This window comes from Dermochelys coriacea, chromosome 7, assembly GCF_009764565.3.
Source record: "Dermochelys coriacea isolate rDerCor1 chromosome 7, rDerCor1.pri.v4, whole genome shotgun sequence".
Classification (NCBI taxonomy): domain Eukaryota; kingdom Metazoa; phylum Chordata; order Testudines; family Dermochelyidae; genus Dermochelys; species Dermochelys coriacea.
The window spans coordinates 95,733,999-95,753,935 of NC_050074.1; the positions used below are offsets into that span (position 1 = coordinate 95,733,999).

Here is a 19,937-nt window from a genome sequence, read left to right on the forward strand (position 1 = left end):
GTCTTTGAGCTTCACTGATAATGGGAAAGTTTTAAAAAAAAAAAAACCTCTGGATTTTATTGTGAAAGCATTTCACTTTGAGAAAATATGGATGTATTTGTTGATCAGATTCACTTGTTTATGAGCAGCTCGCTGGTTCTATGAACACCTTGTTGAGTGTATTCAGCTTGGTATTGATTGCCTTTTGTTGCCACAGCCACAACTGAAAACATATATAGAGCTAGAGCTAGATATGTGTGTACATATACTGGTAAGCTTCCAAAGGTTGTGGAATCAGTGTCAGCTAAGATTTACACACCCACTTAACTACACTAACCCTGATTATGTATTTCAATAGGATACTTGTCTTAAGGGTTGCAGTGGCCACTCGTATATAAGAAAGAACTGGTTTGGATCAGTTACTTTTCCTTTTTCTGCTCTTCTGGAACAATCAAAGGTAATTATAATAAAAACATTTTAAAAACTTATGTTGTGTCAGCAAGATTTTAAAATGTTTACATTGTCAATAGCCATGATCCTCATACATTAGAAAGAATAATTTTTTTATCATTATGTAACTCCTGTGGGCTTCACCATTTGTTTGTGAACACAGCTAATCTTTCCCTGCATAGTCAAGGGAGATCAAAAATACAATCTAATTTGCAATAGCAATTCCAAGACACAAACTTCTCCCAAAATCTTTTAATGCGAGCACTGGTTTTGACTCCATTTGCCACAGCAGTGAAAGCCTATCTTAGATTGTTCATTGGGTGAGGGGAAGTAAAAGGCTGAGGGGAAGCTGCACTGAAGTTTGCAAGAGCCCCATAGGAAGTTCCAAGGAGAATGGAAGATTCAGCCAGAGCACTTGGCTAATCTTAGTCAAGCTGTAGACTCTTTTGCTGACCCAAGGAAAATAAGACCTTGTTATTTCTTGGGAGGACTATGGGAAAATGCCATAGTAGTGACCTAGAGAAGAGAGAGAGAGTGACTGCCCAATCCTACCTATTTTAGAAGCACCTGAGTTCCTACCCACCAACCAGGAAAGATATAAACTGTGAACAGATCTGGGAAACCTCTTGCTATGGTTTAGAGTACACTACACAACCTTGCTCTCATCCAGAGACTCGGTAATATTGGGATTCCCTCAGAGACCTTTCTACTCAGCTTATCCAGAACATCTCATCCAATTCTGGGAGAACATTTCATCCAGTTCTCTGGGATCCAAAAACTCAAACACCAGCTGGTCACACAGGTTACTTTAATAGGCATGTAACAGCTCTCTAATGATGCTGGCCAAGCCCAGATGAAGGGGGTTTAGATACAGGGTGATACCACAATTCCAATTCATGTCATGCATCACATAGTTTATAGACATCTTTCCTAGCTACTAACATCTGTACTTCTTGCATGTAAAGACCAATTGCTTTGCAGATAGCATAAGGCAAGCTTATCAGTTCAGTTTGTTTCTATTTACATTGTTTACTACAAACATACCCACAATAGTTAGTCTAGTTAGTTTGGCTCCCTTTTTTATTCACAATAGTTAGTTGTTTCAGAATTACTTGTTGGGGCTTGTTCAGCAGTTACTTGTTCAGGTATGTCATGTCTTAACTTGGGCCTACTCAGGTCAGCTAAGTCAGTCCTACAAGTGTCTCCTACGAGATCTTCACCCTTTTGCTGTTTTGTTTACCCTTCCTCCTACCCCATCATTCGTGTGCCTTACCTGTTGAAACAGGTCCTACTGCCTATGAGCAGCGCAACGTTCTGTAGGCTTAAGACTGAGTTTTTTGGTAATTAAATAGTCAGTACTCCTAACTAATATATATCATGTATTGAGAGTTAGTTTTGCATAGGGTTTGGGGGGGAATATTGGGCTAAAGGGTGCTATATTATAATTGTATTTGCAATAAAGTTGTTTAACCAGCAATTTTTACAATATTCTGTTATTTAAACTATTTAAAGTGAACTACACATCTTCTGTATGATTTTTTTCACCCACGCTTTATGTTCTCCTAGCTCCTTAGATTTTAAGCCTTGCTGGTATTAGGTTAAGTGTGTTGTTCTAAATTTCCCTGTATATTTTCATGGGGCTGAAGTCTTTATTCATGGTGTAAGACTGTTTCCACAGGTAGAGGCACCATGTGTTCTTTAACTTGGCACAGGGTATGACTTCATGAGGAACCCGCCAAAAGGTTCTCACGTTTAAAATTTGAGGATTGTTGCCCTTATCCAGAATCTAGTGAGTGGAATCCATGTGAAAAAAGCATAAAAATTAGGTTTATTTCCTTTTATTGCACATGATATAATTTGGATCATTATTACCTTTATATTTTGTTATAACATCTCTTGCACTGTAGTTTGTTTGTTTTACCTAATATAATCATCTAAATATGTTCACAGATCTGTGGTACATTTCAAGTAAATACGCCACCAGTTTTGCTTGGATACACTTGGAGCAAGACCTGTGTATCTCCTAAAGAAGAGCATTGTGGACAGAATTTAAAAGAATATATCTTTTTAACCATCTTTGCTACAATTGAACCTCAGCTATTTTCTGTTGAAAATGATTCAGAATCAGATAAGGTTGGCATTTATACTTAATATGTATAATCTAAATGAAGACTTGCAGAGTAGGGTACTTACTTAAAGCAAATGGTACTTCTTTTGGGGTATTTGTATTTTAAAATCAGTCTTTGAAATCAGAAATATTAACATTGTAACTATAATTATGATTCTAGTTTGCAGATCGTGAAGATGAAACACTTTTGCAAAGAGCATGCATTTTTAAAAAAAATTGCAAGGCAAAATTTCCAAAAAGAAGAATAACAACCTCTGTTTTTGACAATGAAGGAAGAAATACCTTAGTAACAAAATATATTAGGGCACTAAATCCGCCACAGCTGCTACTAGATATGTATCCTGACGATCCTAATGCAACTTTTGTAAGTATGAATTTATTTTCTATCATACAGTAAGAACATTCAGAACTGCTGAAATTAGACTGACATTCCTGATTTACTATAATAATTTATATTTTTTTCTCTGTAGCTGCTATAGAGGCTCATATTTATTATCTTAGTAATTCTTGATAGCATGACAAGAATTTAGATTAACTGTAGTTTTATATTTTTAATAATCCAAAATTAAGATCTATTCAGTAGATATTCATGACATGTGCGCCCTGGTATTTACATATATTCCTATTTCATTTATAGGATCTTATTTCTCAGTTTGTGTCTTTAATTCCTTGTGTATCAGATACATTGAATGAAAATGCTGATGTTGATGTTTGGATGACATCAGAGGTAATAATCACATATTAAATAATAGATGTAGATGAGTTAATAGATTGCTGAAATAATCTGTTTTACGTGCATTAAAATTCTGCATGAAAAATATTTTGGTTTACAGAGCAAAAAGCTAAATCTTGACTGCTTGCCAACCACAGATTAAGCCTCATGTCATCTCTTAGCCCAGTCAAATCCATAAAAGGGGGAATGAGCTCTCAGGAAACTTCACAAGCTAAATCATGTGGATTTTGTGAGAAATCCTCCCTCAGTGAATAGGGTGGGAGTAGGGAGGTTTACATAGGAGGCAAGGTAAGACTGTCTCCAAAACCTTCAGAATCCAGATATACTCATGTTATGTCTCGGTGTCCCTCTTCTACCATTAGACAGCTTTCTGAGGAGCGTGCTGTCATTGGCAATCTCCTTGACTTCCACTCCGCATTCCATGACTAGATGGGGAGATGACAGCATAGAATTTCTAGTAAATAGCTTATTCTTTACTATTTTGCATTTAGCATTGCATCAATTTGGCTGTTGGAAATAAAGAAGAGCATGCAGTGCTTCTGTGTAACTACCTTCTGTATTTTGGGAAAAAAGCATGGGTACTGTTGGGAACATCAATGTTAGAAGTAAGTGCCATAATTTAAAAAATGTTTAAATCTTCATTGGTTTCACCCCCACAACAGCATAAACAATGTAATGTGCTAAAGAGAATAAAACATATAGTCAATAATATACCAAGACAAAAATATTGGAAACATCAGAATTGCCATGCCATATCAGACCAATGCTGCTAGTCCAACATCCCGTCTTCCACAGTGGCCAGTACTACTTGCTAAGAGAAAGATCCATTAAACCCAATTGTGGACAACTATGGAATAGTTTTCCTTAATAAACATTTCTTCCTAGCTCCCCATTAGTTAGAGATTGGTTTGCAGCCTGTATGATTTCATCATCTAAGTAAATGTTTAATCCTACTAGGCTCTTGGCCTCAATGACATCGGTGAAAATGAGTTCCACAGCTTAATTTATGTAAAATTATTTATTTAATCAGTTTTAAATTTGTTGCTTTTCATTTTCACTGAATGTCCCTTTATTCTTATGATGAGAAAAGTTAAATATGACACCACCCAGTTTGCTTTCTCTATTACATTTGTTGTTTTACATATCTCTAGTGTGTCCTCTTACTCATCTTCTCTTTAAACAGCCCCATTTTTTTCAATCTCTCCTAATCTGGTCACAGGCAGCATTCATATTTGAAATCAAAGTGAATATCTATGTGAGGCTTGTAAGATTAGGCCCTATTTTCACAAGATAGAAAAATATTCATGAGGCAGCATCGGGTAAACTTGCCCTTGCTGCACCTGTTCTTTCAATAAACAGAAGACTACAATCGGTTGGAATGTCAGTCTGGCACCTTTCACTAAAGAAATATAAACTATTTGTAAAAGACTGAGGAAAAGTAAATATTGGAAGCTAATTTTACTTTCTTCATTGGAATTGTGTATATATATAAAACTGATGATATCTACTTTTTGTTGGTAGGGAAAAGTGGCATATGTATTAACTCATGAAAATGAAGAATATTTCCTTTGGAATCCCTTGAATGGACAGTGTTATAAACAGTTTGATACATTTTGTCCCTTACAGAGTGTTGACTGCTTAATCAATTGGGAAAACGTATGTATGTAAAATTAAACCAAAAGATACAAGAAATAGTGTTATGTTAGTTATAGACAAAGTATTAGGTGATATTTTAAGGGATCAAATAAAGTAATGTAGAATTTACAAAGAATAGGATTCAGGATATTTATGTCATTTCAGAGACAGCAAAACTTTGCTGCTTTGCTAGCTAACTAGTATTCAGTATGTTACTACTGTATAGAAACTAATAATGTTCTACTCCAGTCTTTAGATGCTGTCTAGTATTTTGGTATGACTGAATCTGTGAGATCCCAAAAATTTTGTTATGATTCTGCATCATATGTTTCATCTGCACCACCTTCCACAATGGTGGAGAATTGGATATTTTAATTATGTATTATCTCTTTAAATTTTCAATAATTAAATAGAGAGGAAGATATATTACTACTATGATAAACCATGGGATAAGAACACCTTCAGATACTGTACATAAGAGTTTATAAAGCAGATTGCAGACTACTACATGAAAGTGTATTGTTTCTTTAAGAGCATTATTTTTATTTTATTTTGGAGTGTGCTAAACACTTCAGATTTGTACTGCAGATTCTTAAAGTATGGGTCTGATCCTGCAGTGTTCTTAAGGCCCTCAAGTCTTGACTTCAGCGAGAGGCAAGAGCACTTAGCATCTCAAGAAATACCCATTGCAGGAATGGGTTCCTCAGTAGTTCCTCTGCACAATAAAGCAATGTCTTTGTTCCACAAGTTAGGACTACAATTGAACATCAAGAAATCCATTCTGAGATTGGTGCAAAGTATAGAGTTCATAGACGCCTCCCTAGATGCAGATGCAGGTTCATGACATTAACAAACCTTGTATCAAAAATTTAAATCAGTACATAGACATCAACAAAAAATTGCCTTCAGTTACTCAGACACATGACAGCTTGTACCTTTGTGACTCAACATGCTATGTTATGTCTTTGTCGCTTCCCTGCCTCAGAACAGTTCATATTTGAAACAAACTGCCTGAAAAAGCTGGTGTCAGTCCCTCATCAAGTAGAAGACTCTCTCCATTGATGTCTACACAAATGTGCCATTCATCCAACCTTCCCCTTCCATCAGTGTAATGACAGATGCATCTCTGGTAGCCACATTTAGGGATTGACACCATTCAGCGCAAATGATCTACCCAGGAGACACAGTTACTCCTCAAACTTCTGGAGCTGAGGGCTATCAGGAATGCCAGTATCCATTTCCTGCCTTTAATCAGGAATAAATCCATAAAAATCATGACCGACAATGTAGCCTCCATGTTTTATATCAACTGGCAAGTTGTGTGTGTGTGGGGAGAGATCCCCTTCTTTTTGTGCCAAAGGGATAAAGTTATGGAGCTGATGCGTAGCCAACTGCATCCTAATCTTGGCAGTTTACTTCCTGGGTATACAAAACACTATGGGTGATGACCTCAGCAGGCAGTTCTCCCAGAATTACAAATGGGAGATCCTCAGACTCTCAAGCACATTTTTCTGACTTTCGGAGTTCCAGAAGTGAATCTCTTTGTCATCGTTACCAACAGAAATTGCAAACAATTTTACTTGGGGGCTGAGTTATAGGTCCTCCCTGGCTGGGAGAGGTGCTTTCTTTGTTCTGTGGACAAGAGGTCTTTTCTGTGTACTTCCTCCAATGCCTCTGATTTTGAAGGTGGTAAATAAGATCAAGCAAGACAAAGTCAAGATAATATTGTTAAATCCAATATTCCCACACAGGGCTGGTACCCTTTGCTTTGTTGTTTATCTGGCAATGAGCCTTCCATCGATCCCAGCCTTCTCTCTCTAGATGCTGGGCAGGCTCTCCGTCCTAACCTGGGAATTCTTCACCTCAAGGCTTGGTTACTCAATGGTTCACAGGAGTACAGACCTCCTGTTCTGCAGAGGTACAGAAGGTGTTTATAAATAGTAGGAAAAGGTCTACATGAAATACTTAATTGCAAAAGTGGAAAAGGTTTCCATACTGATGTATTCAGCGACGTCTTTAACCTTTTTTTTCTTCATTCTCTGCTGTCCTTGACTGTCTACTGGAATCCCAAAAGTCCAGGATTATATATGAGTTCCCTGAGAGTCCACCTGCTATCTATAACAACCTTTCATTCCCTGATTGAGGGATTCTCAGTGTTTGCTCAGCCCACCCCTGCAAGATTCATTAAGGGATTAAGTCTTTAATTCAAATTAGAGAACCCATCCTTGTATGGGATTTAAACTTTAAACTTTTTACTCAAATGTCTTATGAAACCCTCTTTCAAAGTGATGGCCTCTTATTTCCCTCCTTCACCTATCCATGAAAACAATCTTGTTGGGGGCCATCACTTCTGCTACAAGAACTAGGAAACTGGGAGTTTTAATGGCAGACCTTCCCTTTACAATGTTTTCCAAGGACAAAGTCTAATGTCCACTCCCAAAAATTTTACCTGTTATCTGAATTTCATATCAGTTAGGTCATACATTTCCCAGTTTTCTTCACAAAACCACACCAGACCAGAGAAGATGCTGCCTTCCATATCCTAGATGTCAGGAGGGAGCTAGCCTGGACAGAACCAGATCATTCAGAAAATCTCCAAGACTGTGTCAATTGCTGACAGGTCAAAGGGTCCACAATTTTCACCCAGAGGCTCTCTAGGTGGATTTTTGAATGTATTATTTCTTGCTATGAATCTGCTGATTTACAACCTCCCTCTATGGTATTGGCCCACTCCCTGAGATTACTTTCTACTTCTGTGGCATTACTCAAAAATATTCCCATTTTTGAGATCTGCAAAGCTGCAAATTGGTTTTCAGTACATATATTTTCCAAGCTCTATATGTTGGTTCATTCTTCTAGATCATATGCTCCTCTTAAGAACACAGTTTTGTCTTTAGTGTTAGACTCAGCTCTGAAGCTCCCTTCTTCTGTTGAGGATACTGCTCGGAAGTCACCTGAAGTCAAAGTTGTATAGGGACATCACTCGAAGAAGGAAGGTTACTCAGTTTGTGCAGTAACTGGAGTTCTCTGAGATGTGTGCCCTATGGGTGCTCCACTACCCACTCTCTTTCCCTTCTGCTTTGGAGTTTCCTCTGTGGGACTTGGTAGTGGAGAAGGAACTGAAGGCGGTTCTCCCACACAGTCCTACATATCCTCTGTGTGAGGCACGAGGACGTGTAGGGCACGTGTGTGGGTTGAATGCGCACTGCTAACAAAAATCTCCAGTCAAAGGCTCATGGGGTATAGGCACAGCTGAAGAGGAGCACCCACAAGGATACACATCTTGAAGAATTCCAGTTATTGCATAGCATAAGGAGCCTCTCCTTTTCCACACATTCCCCTCATACCTTGAGTCCTGAGGAAAATCAAGCAGGATAGAGTATCAATAATCTTAGTGGCTCCCTGATGGCCAAGACAATTTTGTTTTACCGGCATTTCCCAGATGCTTTCACATCTACACATACGCATCCAGCCATTTCTGAACCTGCAGAATGAGGGCAAGCTCAACCATCCCAAGCCAATAGCCCTCCACCTCACAGCCTGGTATTTGGGTGGACAGTGGACACAAAGGGGTCATCCTCTGAAGAGGCTCAAACTGTTCTCCATAACAGCAGGAAGATATCTACGAGAAAATGTTATACAGATAAATGGAAGAAGTTTTCCATCTGGTGCCAGCATCATCACAAATCTCCAGAGAACTTGGGGATCCAACCACCTTTGACTGTCTTTTGGTTCGTGAAAGTCATCAGGGCTATTCCTTAGCTTGGTGCATGTTCGTTTGCCAGTGATTAACGCCTTCCTTCCTCCAGTGGAGAACTGCTCAGTCTTTACCCACCCTGTGACCGTGAGGTTTCTGAACGGTCTCACCAGAACTTTTCCTCTATTATTGAAACCAACACTTATTTGGGACCTTAATCTGGTACTGCCAACACTCATAAATCACTCATGTGAACCTTTGGCCTCCTTGTTCCTTCTCCATTTATCTATAAAAGTGGCTTTCCTGAAGGCAGTTACCTCCACCAGAAAAGTAGATGAGTTTGGGTGCCTTATGGTGGATCCTTCTTACACAGTTTCTATGAGGATAAAGTGTCTCTCTGAGATACCCCAAATTCATCCCATAGGTTCCCTCCAAATTCCTCTTTAGTCAAATCATACACTTACCTTTTTTTTTTTTTAACCAAAACTATTTCCTCACAGAAACTCTCTAAATGGATCTCAAGTTGCATCTTGCATTGCTATGAGCAAGTGAGAACTCCCCCCCCCCCCCCGCCTCCCGGAGATGTTTCCCTATGAGATCTGTAGAATGGCAACATGGGGCTCTGTGCATATTTTTACTAAACATTACACCCTAATACAAACTTCTTCTTCAGACACATCCTTTGGTACGGTGGTCCTGCAATATGTGGTGCAGAATGATTCCTTTCACCGTCCACCATGATGAATACTGCTTGGGAGTCACCCCCAATGAAATACCTATAGGGACCACTACTCAAAGAAGAAAGGAAGGTTACTTACCTTACAGTAACTGGAGTTTTTTGAGATGTGAGATCTCTATGGGTATTCCATGACCTTCCTTCCTTTCCCTCTGCTTTGAATCCTTCCCTAAGATAATTTGTAGTAGAGAAGGAGCTGGAGCTGGAGATGCTGTTGGTCTGCCCAACCCCTTGTGTCCTCAGTTCGTTGCACAGGGTGCAGTTGCAGACCAACCGACACTGCTAGTGAAAAAATCTTCTGGTCTCAGGCTCATGGAGTGTATGCGCACCCCCCACACAGTAGAATATCAATAAGGACCACATGTCTCAAAGAACTCCAGTTACTGTAAGATATGGAATCTTCCTTTTCCATTTGACTTCTTTGGGAGTTCCCCATATCGATGACTTGCAGATTCAGGCCCTATGTTTGTATTAGTGAAATGTTAGCCAAAACTACAGGTATTTAAGCCTGATCCTCTTCAGTTGTCAGTACAAGTGTGCAGTTGCTTCCTTCCATCACACTATATAATGGTATTTCTCTGACTTATCATATACTTGCTTTGGTATTAAAGGAAAACATTTAAAAGTACATTTCACATCTTTTAATTTAAAACAATTTTTGTAGATTGATTGCCACATTTTACACTAATGTTTTGATAGGTCTGGTTCAATACACAGCAAAACAGTTCACCAATGTGCGTAAGTTTTGAAATTTCAAAGGAAGGTTTTTGGAGACAATTTCTACCACACAATTTTCAATGCATAAAAACACAAACTGTACAGGTAACTCCTCCAATTTTCAAAGTTTATCTGTCTGATATAAATTATAGTAATTATCATTGACAGTAATTGCTTGAATACCCCACCATTATAAGCAGCTGTAAATCCTGCTGGGAAAAGGTTAAGTGGGTTGGCTATGTTGATTTAGATGCAGGTGACTAGTTAATGGATTTGTGAGCGACTCTGAGGAAAGGTGTGTGTTGAGCAGTCTTGAAGGAGCAGCCAAGCCTGCAGAGAAGGTTTGAACTGAACAATGTCACCTTATTGTTATAAGAGCTAAACAAAGTGGGTTGGTAAAGGGGCCTGCTTAAGGTGCCAACTCTATTTTCACTAAGATAGTAAAAGTTAGTGGGCAGATCATTGACTACTGCTGAGGATCACACAGTGCAAATCAGGGGTTGTGGAAGGTCTATATATGTGCGCCAAGGTGACACAAAGCTCATCTTCGCACTACCCTGATTATGGGGCTGTTACGTGCAAGACCGATCTTCACATATAAACTAGAGCAACCAGGGAATTGGTCTAAATGACGTGGCTGTTAACAGCCCCAATGGGGCCAAAATCACAGCTCGGGATTGGAGCAGTGTGTACGTTTCCCTACCATGGCGCCTTCCCCTCCACCCACACACTCTGTGTGTGCAGCTGGGATGATCTTCAGAGGGCCAACTGTGCTTACTCTATGTACATATTCCACTGACAGTGTATGCAAAGTAGCTGCACTTCATTTGAGGATCTGGCCAAATGTTTTGTTATATCTTAGATGTATACTTGATAGGATGTTATCTCTTTCAGCCAAAAGTAATACTTTACACCTCTACTAATGGAAGCATGGTGGAAGAACTACAGAACAGGTAGGAATCTTTTTGAATACAAAAACATGTGACCGTAATGGAAGTTGGGGTGCTCAGCTTCTTGGGAAATCAGGTCAACAGTCCATTACTTTTCTACTACAAATTTATCTTTTCAGAATGGCCTGCTAATAGAATTGCCTGAAGTAAATATTAATTCTGTGTATACTAGCCATGTTTATCTAAAAGAAACAGTTTTAGGGACAGATCAGAAAAAATAAATGCTTTAAAGGGTCACGGGGAATTTTGTTAAATTTAAGTAATGAAACATGATTATATATAGGGCTGTAGATTAATTGCAGTTAACTCTCACAATTAACTCAAAAAAATCGCAATTAATCACACTGTTAAACAATAGAATCCCAATTGAAATGTATTAAATATTTATGGATGTTTTTCTATATTTTCAAAATTATTGACTTCAATTACAACACAGAATACAAAGTGTACAGTGTTATATTATTTTTATTACAAATATTCGCACTATAAAAATGATAAAAAGAAAATGTATTTTTCAATTCACCTCAAACAAGTGCTGTAGTGCACTCTCTTTATCATGAAAGTGCAACTTACAAATGTAGATTTTTTTGTTACATAACTGCACCCAAACCAAAACTGTGTAAAACTTTAGAGCCCACAAGTCCACTCAGTCCTACTTCTCATTCAGCCAATCACTAAGACAAACAAGTTTGTTTACATTTACGGGAGATAATGCTGCCCACTTATTTACAGTGTCACCTGAAAGTGAGGAGAGAGGTTTGCATGGCACTTTTGAAGTTAGCATTGCAAGGTATTTACGTGCCAGATATGCTAAACATTTGTATGCCCCTTCATGCTTTGGCAACCATTCCAGGGGCCATGCTTCCATGCTGATGACACTCATTAAAAAAAGAAAGTCTTAATTAAATTTCACGAAATTTCTCACGAAAGTTTATGCTCAAATAAATTTGTTAGTCTCTAAGGTGTCACAAGTACTCCTTTTCTTTTTGCGAATACAGACTAACATGGCTGCTACTCTGAAACCTTAATTAAATTTGTGAATTCCTTGGGGAAGAATTATATGCCTCCTGCTCTGTTTTACTTGCATTCTGCCATATACTTCATGTTATAGCAGTCTTGGATGATGACCCAACACATGTTTGTTGTAAGAACACTTTCACCTCAGATTTGACAAAATGCAAAGATGGTACCAATGAGAGATTTCTAAGGATAGCTACAGCACTCAACCCAAGGTTTAAGAATCTGAAGTGCCTTTCAAAATCTGAGAGGGATGAGTTGTGGAGCATGCTATCAGATGTCTTAAAAGAGCAACACTCTGATGCAGAAACTACAGAACCCGAACCACCAAAAAAGAAAATCAACCTTCTCCTGGTAGCATCTCACTCATGATATGAAAATGAACATGCGTCGGTCCTCACTGCTTTGGATCATTATAGAGCAGAACCCATGATTGGCATGGACTCCTGGTGGCCGAAGCATGAAGGGACATATGAATCTTTAGCGCATCTGGCACGTAAATATCTTGCGATGCCAGTGCCACGCGAAGGCCTGTTCTCACGTTCAGATGACATTGTAAACAAGAAGTGGGCAGCATTATCTCCTGCAAATGTAAACAAACAAAAAGTAGGACTGAGTAGACTTGTAGGCTCTAAAGTTTTACATTGTTTTATTTTTGAATGCATTTTTTTTGTACAGAATTCTACATTTGTAAATTCAACTTCCATGATAAAGAATTTTCACTACAGTACTTGTAATGGGGGAATTGAAAAATACTATTTCTTTTGTTCTTTACCTTGCAAATATTTGTAATAAAAAATATAAAGTGATCACTGTACATTTTGTATTCTGTGTTGTAATGAAAATATTTGAAAATGTAGAAATCATCCAAAAATATATAAATAAATGGTATTCTATTATTGTTTAACAGTGTGATTAATCCCAAGATTAATCGCGATTAATTTTTTAATCACGCAATTAACCAAAATTAGTTTTTAATTGCTTGACAGCCCTATTTATAAACATTTCATAACCTTTATCGCAGGATCGAAAAGACCTTAAAAAGTAAAATAATGGAATGGCGATTTCATCAACCAACTCGGTGGCATCGACAGTGTACTGCTCTTCTACGACAAATTCTTCCCAAGCTAGAATTAAGAAATAGGAGCTTTGTTACAGAAAAAGAAGAAAATGAATTGGAAAGTTTACTGGAACATTATTGGGTTAGTATTTATATTATAAACAATTTAATTGTATAATTTAAATTATAAACAATATTAAGAGATTAATTTACATCTATAAAGGTAAAAACTATGTGTAGTATAAAGAAGGTCATGTGTATAAACAGCTGCAGCACTGAATACAGAAATTCAGTCATGATCAAACATCTTTTAATACTGCTTTATTTTAACAGTAGATTATAAGGGAGGAAATAACAATAACTAGCTATATAAAAAGAGAAACAATAATAACTTTAAAATGCTTAAGATAAGAACCAATGTAGACTTACATTTCTACAAGTTGACATAGAATATGTAAAAAAAAGTTTTTGCCAGAATGCATCTTATAATAGATCTCACATTTGAAAATTTTTGTTTCCTGATATATCTTTTCATAATTTCACCCTTCTGGTTTTATGTTTTAGAACAAGAAAGACAGTTTATTTTCATCTTTGCTGTTTATATCTTTCAGATATGTTAAGATGGTTATTTAGTGTCCTACTCCTTAGTTATCATTTAGATGGATTGTACTAGTTATTATCTTCAAGTGATGGTCCCTATGTGTATTCGACACATGGGTGCACTTGAGTCCGGAAGTGTTTCTTAGCAGTGTCCATTGACTTGCACAAGCATAGTGCGTCTCCTTGAGCTCCCAGTTAAGGGTATAAGAGGTAGTGCAGGTTGACACCTCTTTAGTTCTCTCTTACTGCTGCATGGCGTGAGTTGGAACCCCTGTTCCCTTGCACTTTTAGTTTGCTAAAAGAGTGACTTACTTTGTACATACTTTGTCTTAGTGATAGTTAGATAAGTTTTAGTGTAAACGGAAGCTGGACCAGGGTAAGGCTGTCGGGACAAAATGGTAAGGGACTGGTCACCTGAGCATGCCTGCGAGGTCTGGGGTCCCCCTTGCCACCAGCAGCAGAGGGAAGGTGCAGGGTCCCCTGCCCCCTCCCAGGCAGGGAGCTGCGGGAATCCCACTGCCACTGTAGCAGTGGGGAGCTGCAGGGGTCCCCCTGCCACCACTGGGTGCCAGGGGCTGTGGGGGTCCCCCTGTCCACCTGTGGTGGCTGGGGAGCTGCAGGGGGTCAGAACCAAAAAAACCACCACTTCCTAAAAATGTTCGGTTTGCCGATTATCCAGGGCATACATAAAAACAAACAAAACAGATCAGCGGGCTTCTTCCCATACTCAATCTATGAGAAATTCACCCATATTCTCACATGCAAAATGAGGTTTAGATGCCACTTAAGACCTCAAAATATGGCTGAAATAGGACTTATGTGATTCTGGGTGAACTTCATCCTCCTTGAATATGAGAGGATCAAAACAGCTCGATGTGGCCACAAGATTCCCATTCTAGGAAATGGCCAGATGTATTTGTTTGAAGGCAGCCTTTGTTGTTGTTGTTTTAAACAACTATCATTATTTTAGGACATGTTTAATGCAGTCAATAAAATACCACAATTGTAAATCAGCTTTTGTACAGTGTGTGGGAATGAAGATGATGTAATTTCATAGCGATACAGTAGGATAGATTTTTATTTCAGTTACTCCTGTGTATATGTGGAGTAGCTCCACTGACTCAGTGGAATCCCTCTTTGCTATTTTAACCAAGTGAGACACAAACAAAAGCACAGATTCACTGAAAATTTTTAGTACACTAGATTCATACATCATTCATATCATACATATATCATTCTGCCACAAACAGTAAAACAGAATTTAGATTGAAAGCTTAAAAGCCTTTTTTCTGTGATGTATTTTCTCAAAGTTTCTGTTCTGTAACTTCACTTTAAATCATAGTACTTGGGATATTCCATTTTCTTGAAGGAAAATATTTCTACAATGATTTTATTTATCATGGTCATATTCCATAGATTCTCCTGAAAGATCCATTCATTAAATAGAAAAATGGAGCTGGCTGGGGAAGCAACAGAGCACTAACTCTAGTTATAACAACATTATGAAACAAAAGCAGAACTGTGTTCCAGTTATAAATAATCCCTTGTGTGTTATTGTTTTCCCTTTATACTGTGCATCTGCTCATAACACAAGTATAAATGCTACTGTACATTAAAATTTATTTAAAAATTCTCCATGAGGACTATTTATAAGATACCCTTTTGGGGTGAGATTCTGTGCTATGCCTCTAGAGGTATAGCTACACTTTGAGCTGGAGGTGTAAATTCCAGTTTGAGGAGACATACCTGCACTAGCTCTGATTGAGATAGTGCACTAAAAATAAAATTGTAGCTGTAGCAGCAGCAGGGACTAGTTGCCCTGAGTACCTATTCGTGTCTTGGATGTACCTGGAGTATGAGCTTAGTGTCTTAGTGTAATTGGGACAGTTAGTCCCTCCCATAGCTTGCGCTGCTGTGGCTACACTCTTTAGCACTCTAGCTTGATCATAGCTAGTGCGGGTATGTCTCCTCAAGCTGGAAATTACACCTCCCAGCTCCAAGGTAGACATACTCGCAGAGGCACAAGCATAAAATTCACAGCAGAAGTAGAAATGGGGGCTAAAGTGGCTTTAAGATGTCTCTGTGCCTCTCCAATGCTGGGCTGTTCCAGGGGCTGTAGAAGCTTTTGACATAACTTAGAGACAGCTTCCCTGGGATTGTGGAATGTAGTGCTGCATGCTGTTCACCTGGCCTAACATGCCCTTCCTACCCCTGTGCCAGGGTTTGTAAGATGGACCTCGGAAGAGAACCTTATGGCTGTCTCCACAAAATCTGCATTGGGGGAATCCTCCTCAGCCAGAATCTGAGCTTTTAGGGTTTTTTTTTACACAACATAAAGGAACCAGGAGTAGATTGAGGATCTCACCCTTTATCTTTACTGAGTAAAAGCTTATATATTATTGAAAATGCATAAATGATAGATTTATACATAGGACTGGGCATCGAATCCAGTCCTCTATTATCACAGGCAACCATGTCATATAATCTCATTCATAAATTTATCAAGCTACAGCTTAAAATTAGTTAGGTTGTTTTCTACCACTGTTCCTATTGAAAAGGTTGAAATTCAGTATTGATTAGTGCAAAGTAGTGCACATTGGAAAAAATAATCCCAACTATACATACAAAATGAAGGGGTCTAAATTACCTGTTACCATTCAGGAAAGAGATCTTGGAGTCATTGTGGCTAGTTCCCTGAAAACATCCATTCAGTGTGCAGTGGCAGTCAAAAAAAACCTAACAATGTTAGGAACCAGTAAGAAAGGGATAGATAATAAAACAGAAATATCATAATGCCACTATATAAATCCATGGTACACCTACACCTTGAGTACTGCATGCAGTTTTTGTCATCCCATCTCAAAAAATATATATATTAGAATTGGAAAAGGTGCAGAGAAGGGCAAAAACAAACAAACAAACAAAAACAATTAGGGGTATTGAACAGCTTCCATATAAGGACAGATTTAAAAAACTGGGATGTTAATCTTAAAAAGAGACAACTAACGGGTGTGTGTGTGTATGTGTGTGTGTATATAATATATATAAGTCTATAAAATCATGAATGAAAGAGAAAGGGAAGTGTTATTTACCCTTTCAGATAACACAAGAACTAAGGGTCACCCAATGAAATTAATAAGCAGCAGGTTTAAAACAAACAAAAGAAAGTACTTCTTCACACAACACAGTCAACCTGTGGAACTCATTGCCATGCAATGTTGTGAAGGCCAAAAGTATAACTGGGTTCAAAAAAGAATTAGATGAGTTCATGGATAGTTCCATTAATGGCTGTTAGCCAAGATGGTCAGGGATGCAACCCTATACTTCTCATGCCCCTAAACCTCCAACTGCCAGAATCTGGATGACGGGATGGATCAGATTTCTGTTCACTTCCTCTGAAGCATCCAGCACTGGCCATTGTCAGAGAAAGGATACTGAGCTAGATGGACCATTGTTCTGACCCAGTATGGCCATTCTTATGTTCCTAAGTTAGGGTGTTCCAGAACCTCACTCTTCTGATGGTTAGAAAATTTCTAGCCTAAATTTAGTCATGGACAGTTTATACCCATTTGTTCTTGTACCAACATTGTCCTTTAGTTTAAATAACTCTTCTCCCTGCCTGGTGTTTACTCCCTGATGTATTTACAGAGAGTGGTCATATCCCATCTCAGTCTTTGTTTTATTAGGCTAAACAAATCAAACTAATTTTGTCTCCTCTTTCAAGACAGGCTTTCTATTCTCCTGATCGTCCTAGTTGCCCTTCTCTGCACCTCTTCCAGTTTTAATTCATCTTTCTTGAACCTAAGTGACCAGAATTTTAGTGTTCCAGATGAGGTCCTACCAGTGCCTCATACAATCACATTAATTCTTCCTTATCTCTACTGAAAATACCTCACCTGGTACATCCTAGGATCACATTTGCCTTTTCCATGGCCACGTCACATTGGTGGCTTGTTGTGACCTGGATGAAACCTTGTTATGGATTGCATTAAAACACCATTGAGATTGATAGGTGCGAACTCATCCTTCATTTAACATAACTGTAAGCATATGCTCCCACCTAAGGCAAAAAGTGCGTGAGAACCTGCCCAGGAGTTTTTGGCTGTGTGTTGTTTCGGGTAGGGGGTGGGGAATGACAGAACATACAGAAACTGAGAACAGACACAAGAACACAGAGAGAGGGGGGGCAAGAAAGTCCAGTACAATGAGACTCTGGAAAAAGCTAGAGAGGGAGCTTCTGGGTCTGTATTAGCTAAACAGGCTTGGGGGATATAAGCTATGAATAAAACTGCTCCTTTTGTTGTTGGTTCCTCCTGCATTTTGACAAGGAGAACTTTGTACTTTCCTTGTAAATAAACAAGATTGCATCACAGAAAATACTAGACTCTATCAGTTTCTACTTTCAACTGGAACACCCCCAGGGCCCAAACTTTGTGCCACTCAGGTTTAAAAGGAGCAATACTGGTATCAAGAGCAGCATCTACTTCCAAGAGAAAAATTATGAGCTGGTATTCCTGTTGAACTGAGATGGAAGAAATTATGGAGGAGCTTGTAGAAATCAAAAATGGTCAGTGGGATTTAAAACAAGACCTAAAACAGGAGCAGAAAGCTTCAGAAAAGAATTTAAAACAAGTCTTGGAGGCTTCATGAGAAGATATAAACAAGAAATGCATCATATATTGCTCCAGAGGAGCCCTTGGTCACCACTTCCAGGGCAATGCTCTACTTCTCCCTTGGTTGGACCATTCAGTTATGCCTTCCCTTCGCTACTGCTCCTGCTATGAGTTTTAAGCAAAATCCTGCAGGACAGGGCACAGGTCATCCTGATCGCTCCCTACTGGCCCAGAGAATTTTGGTTTCCCAGCCTCCTATGCATGTCATCCCCACTACCAATCATCCTCCCATTGTTTCTGAAGCTCCTGACGCAGTGGAATGGCAAGATCAAGCAACCCTATCTCCATTCTCTCCACCTCAGGGCTTGGTATTTGTATGGGCATCATCCTTAAAACATTCATGGTCTGCAGCCATGTGAGACATCCTTTCTAATAGCAGGAAGGCCACTACTAGAAGATGTTACTGTACCTAGCTAAATGGAGGCACTTTTCTTCTTGTACACATAAAAGGAGCATTCTCCAACAAACTGCAGTTATTCTGCTCATCTTGGACTATATCCTCTCTCTGAAGGCATCAGCTTCTTGCAAGTCCACTTGGCAGTAATCAGTGCATAGCATCCATCTTCTCAGGGCTACTCAGTCTTCGCGTTCGCACTGACCACCAGATTTTAGAAACACCTAATCAGAACCTGCCTGCCTATTCAGAAGTGTACTTCCGAGTGGGACCTGAACCTTGTTCTCTCCGCACTCATGAGCACTCCTCTGCCCCCTTAGCTTCTTACTCCATGTCTCTCCTTTCCATGAAGGTTGCTTTCTTCATAGCTATTACCTCAACTAGAAAGGTTGTTGAGTTTGGAGCAATGATGGCAGATCCTCCTTACACTATAGTCAATAAGGATAAGGTTTCTTTGCATCTGCACCCTAAATTCACTCTAAAGTCATTTCAGAATTTCATCTTAACCAATCGATTTAAGAACACTTACCTGTGTTCTTTCCAAAACTGCATACTCCTGCAGAGGAATGAAGACTCCACTCCCTTGATGTTCGGCAGGCCTTGTTCTTTTACCTGCAAAGATTAAACCGAGCAGGAAGTCTCCAAGACTATTTGTTGCTATAGCAGGCTCAGGGGACACACTATCTCCATTCAAAGAATCTCCAAATGGATCTCTGGCTGCATTCTACTCTATCAGCTATTGAGCCTTCCCTTCCCCTAGGATAAGAACTCATTCCACAAGAGCACAAGTAAAAACTATGGCATCACTTCTGTAAAGTGGCCACGTAGGGATGTGCGCACACATTTGCGAGACATTATGCCCTGGTGCAAGACTTCTCTGCTGATGCCTCTTTTGGGATAGCAATCCTCCGCTCAGCTCTACTATCTACATCCTTGCACCACCCATCTACTTACGTACTGCTTGTCAGTCACCCACAGTGGAATACAATAGGGACCATAATTTGGAGAAGAGAAAGTTACTGACCTGTAACTAGAAAAGGAGCACTTGTGGCACCTTAGAGACTAACAAATTTATTTGAGCATAAGCTTTTGTGAGCTACAGCTCACTTCATCGAATGCATCTTATGAAGTGAGCTGTAGCTCACAAAAGCTTATGCTCAAATAAATT

At 39.0% G+C, this 19,937-nt stretch overlaps 1 protein-coding gene and 1 long non-coding RNA gene across 5 annotated transcripts in view; one reads left to right on the plus strand and one right to left on the minus strand.

Annotated features, from left to right (window-relative positions):
* LOC119858272 overlaps positions 1–9,693 on the minus strand; it is a 44,292-nt gene extending 34,599 nt beyond the window's left edge. The window contains exons 1-2 of one of the 4 annotated variants that reach the window (XR_005293846.2): positions 9,441–9,693; positions 8,273–8,547 (exon numbers count right to left, since the gene is read on the minus strand). This is a non-coding gene — a long non-coding RNA (uncharacterized LOC119858272). The remainder of the gene's footprint in view (positions 1–8,272; positions 8,548–9,440) is intronic. The other 3 variants (XR_006282567.1, XR_006282565.1, XR_006282566.1) reach the window with 3 other exon arrangements.
* The window catches only part of CC2D2B (coiled-coil and C2 domain containing 2B), a 106,125-nt gene that overhangs the window by 81,752 nt on the left and 4,436 nt on the right, over positions 1–19,937 (plus strand). Inside the window, 9 exon segments of the mRNA XM_043518285.1 lie at positions 338–436; positions 2,380–2,562; positions 2,718–2,921; positions 3,195–3,284; positions 3,782–3,895; positions 4,812–4,946; positions 10,058–10,180; positions 10,970–11,028; positions 13,067–13,244. Coding sequence (XP_043374220.1) covers positions 338–436; positions 2,380–2,562; positions 2,718–2,921; positions 3,195–3,284; positions 3,782–3,895; positions 4,812–4,946; positions 10,058–10,180; positions 10,970–11,028; positions 13,067–13,244 — 1,185 coding nt within the window.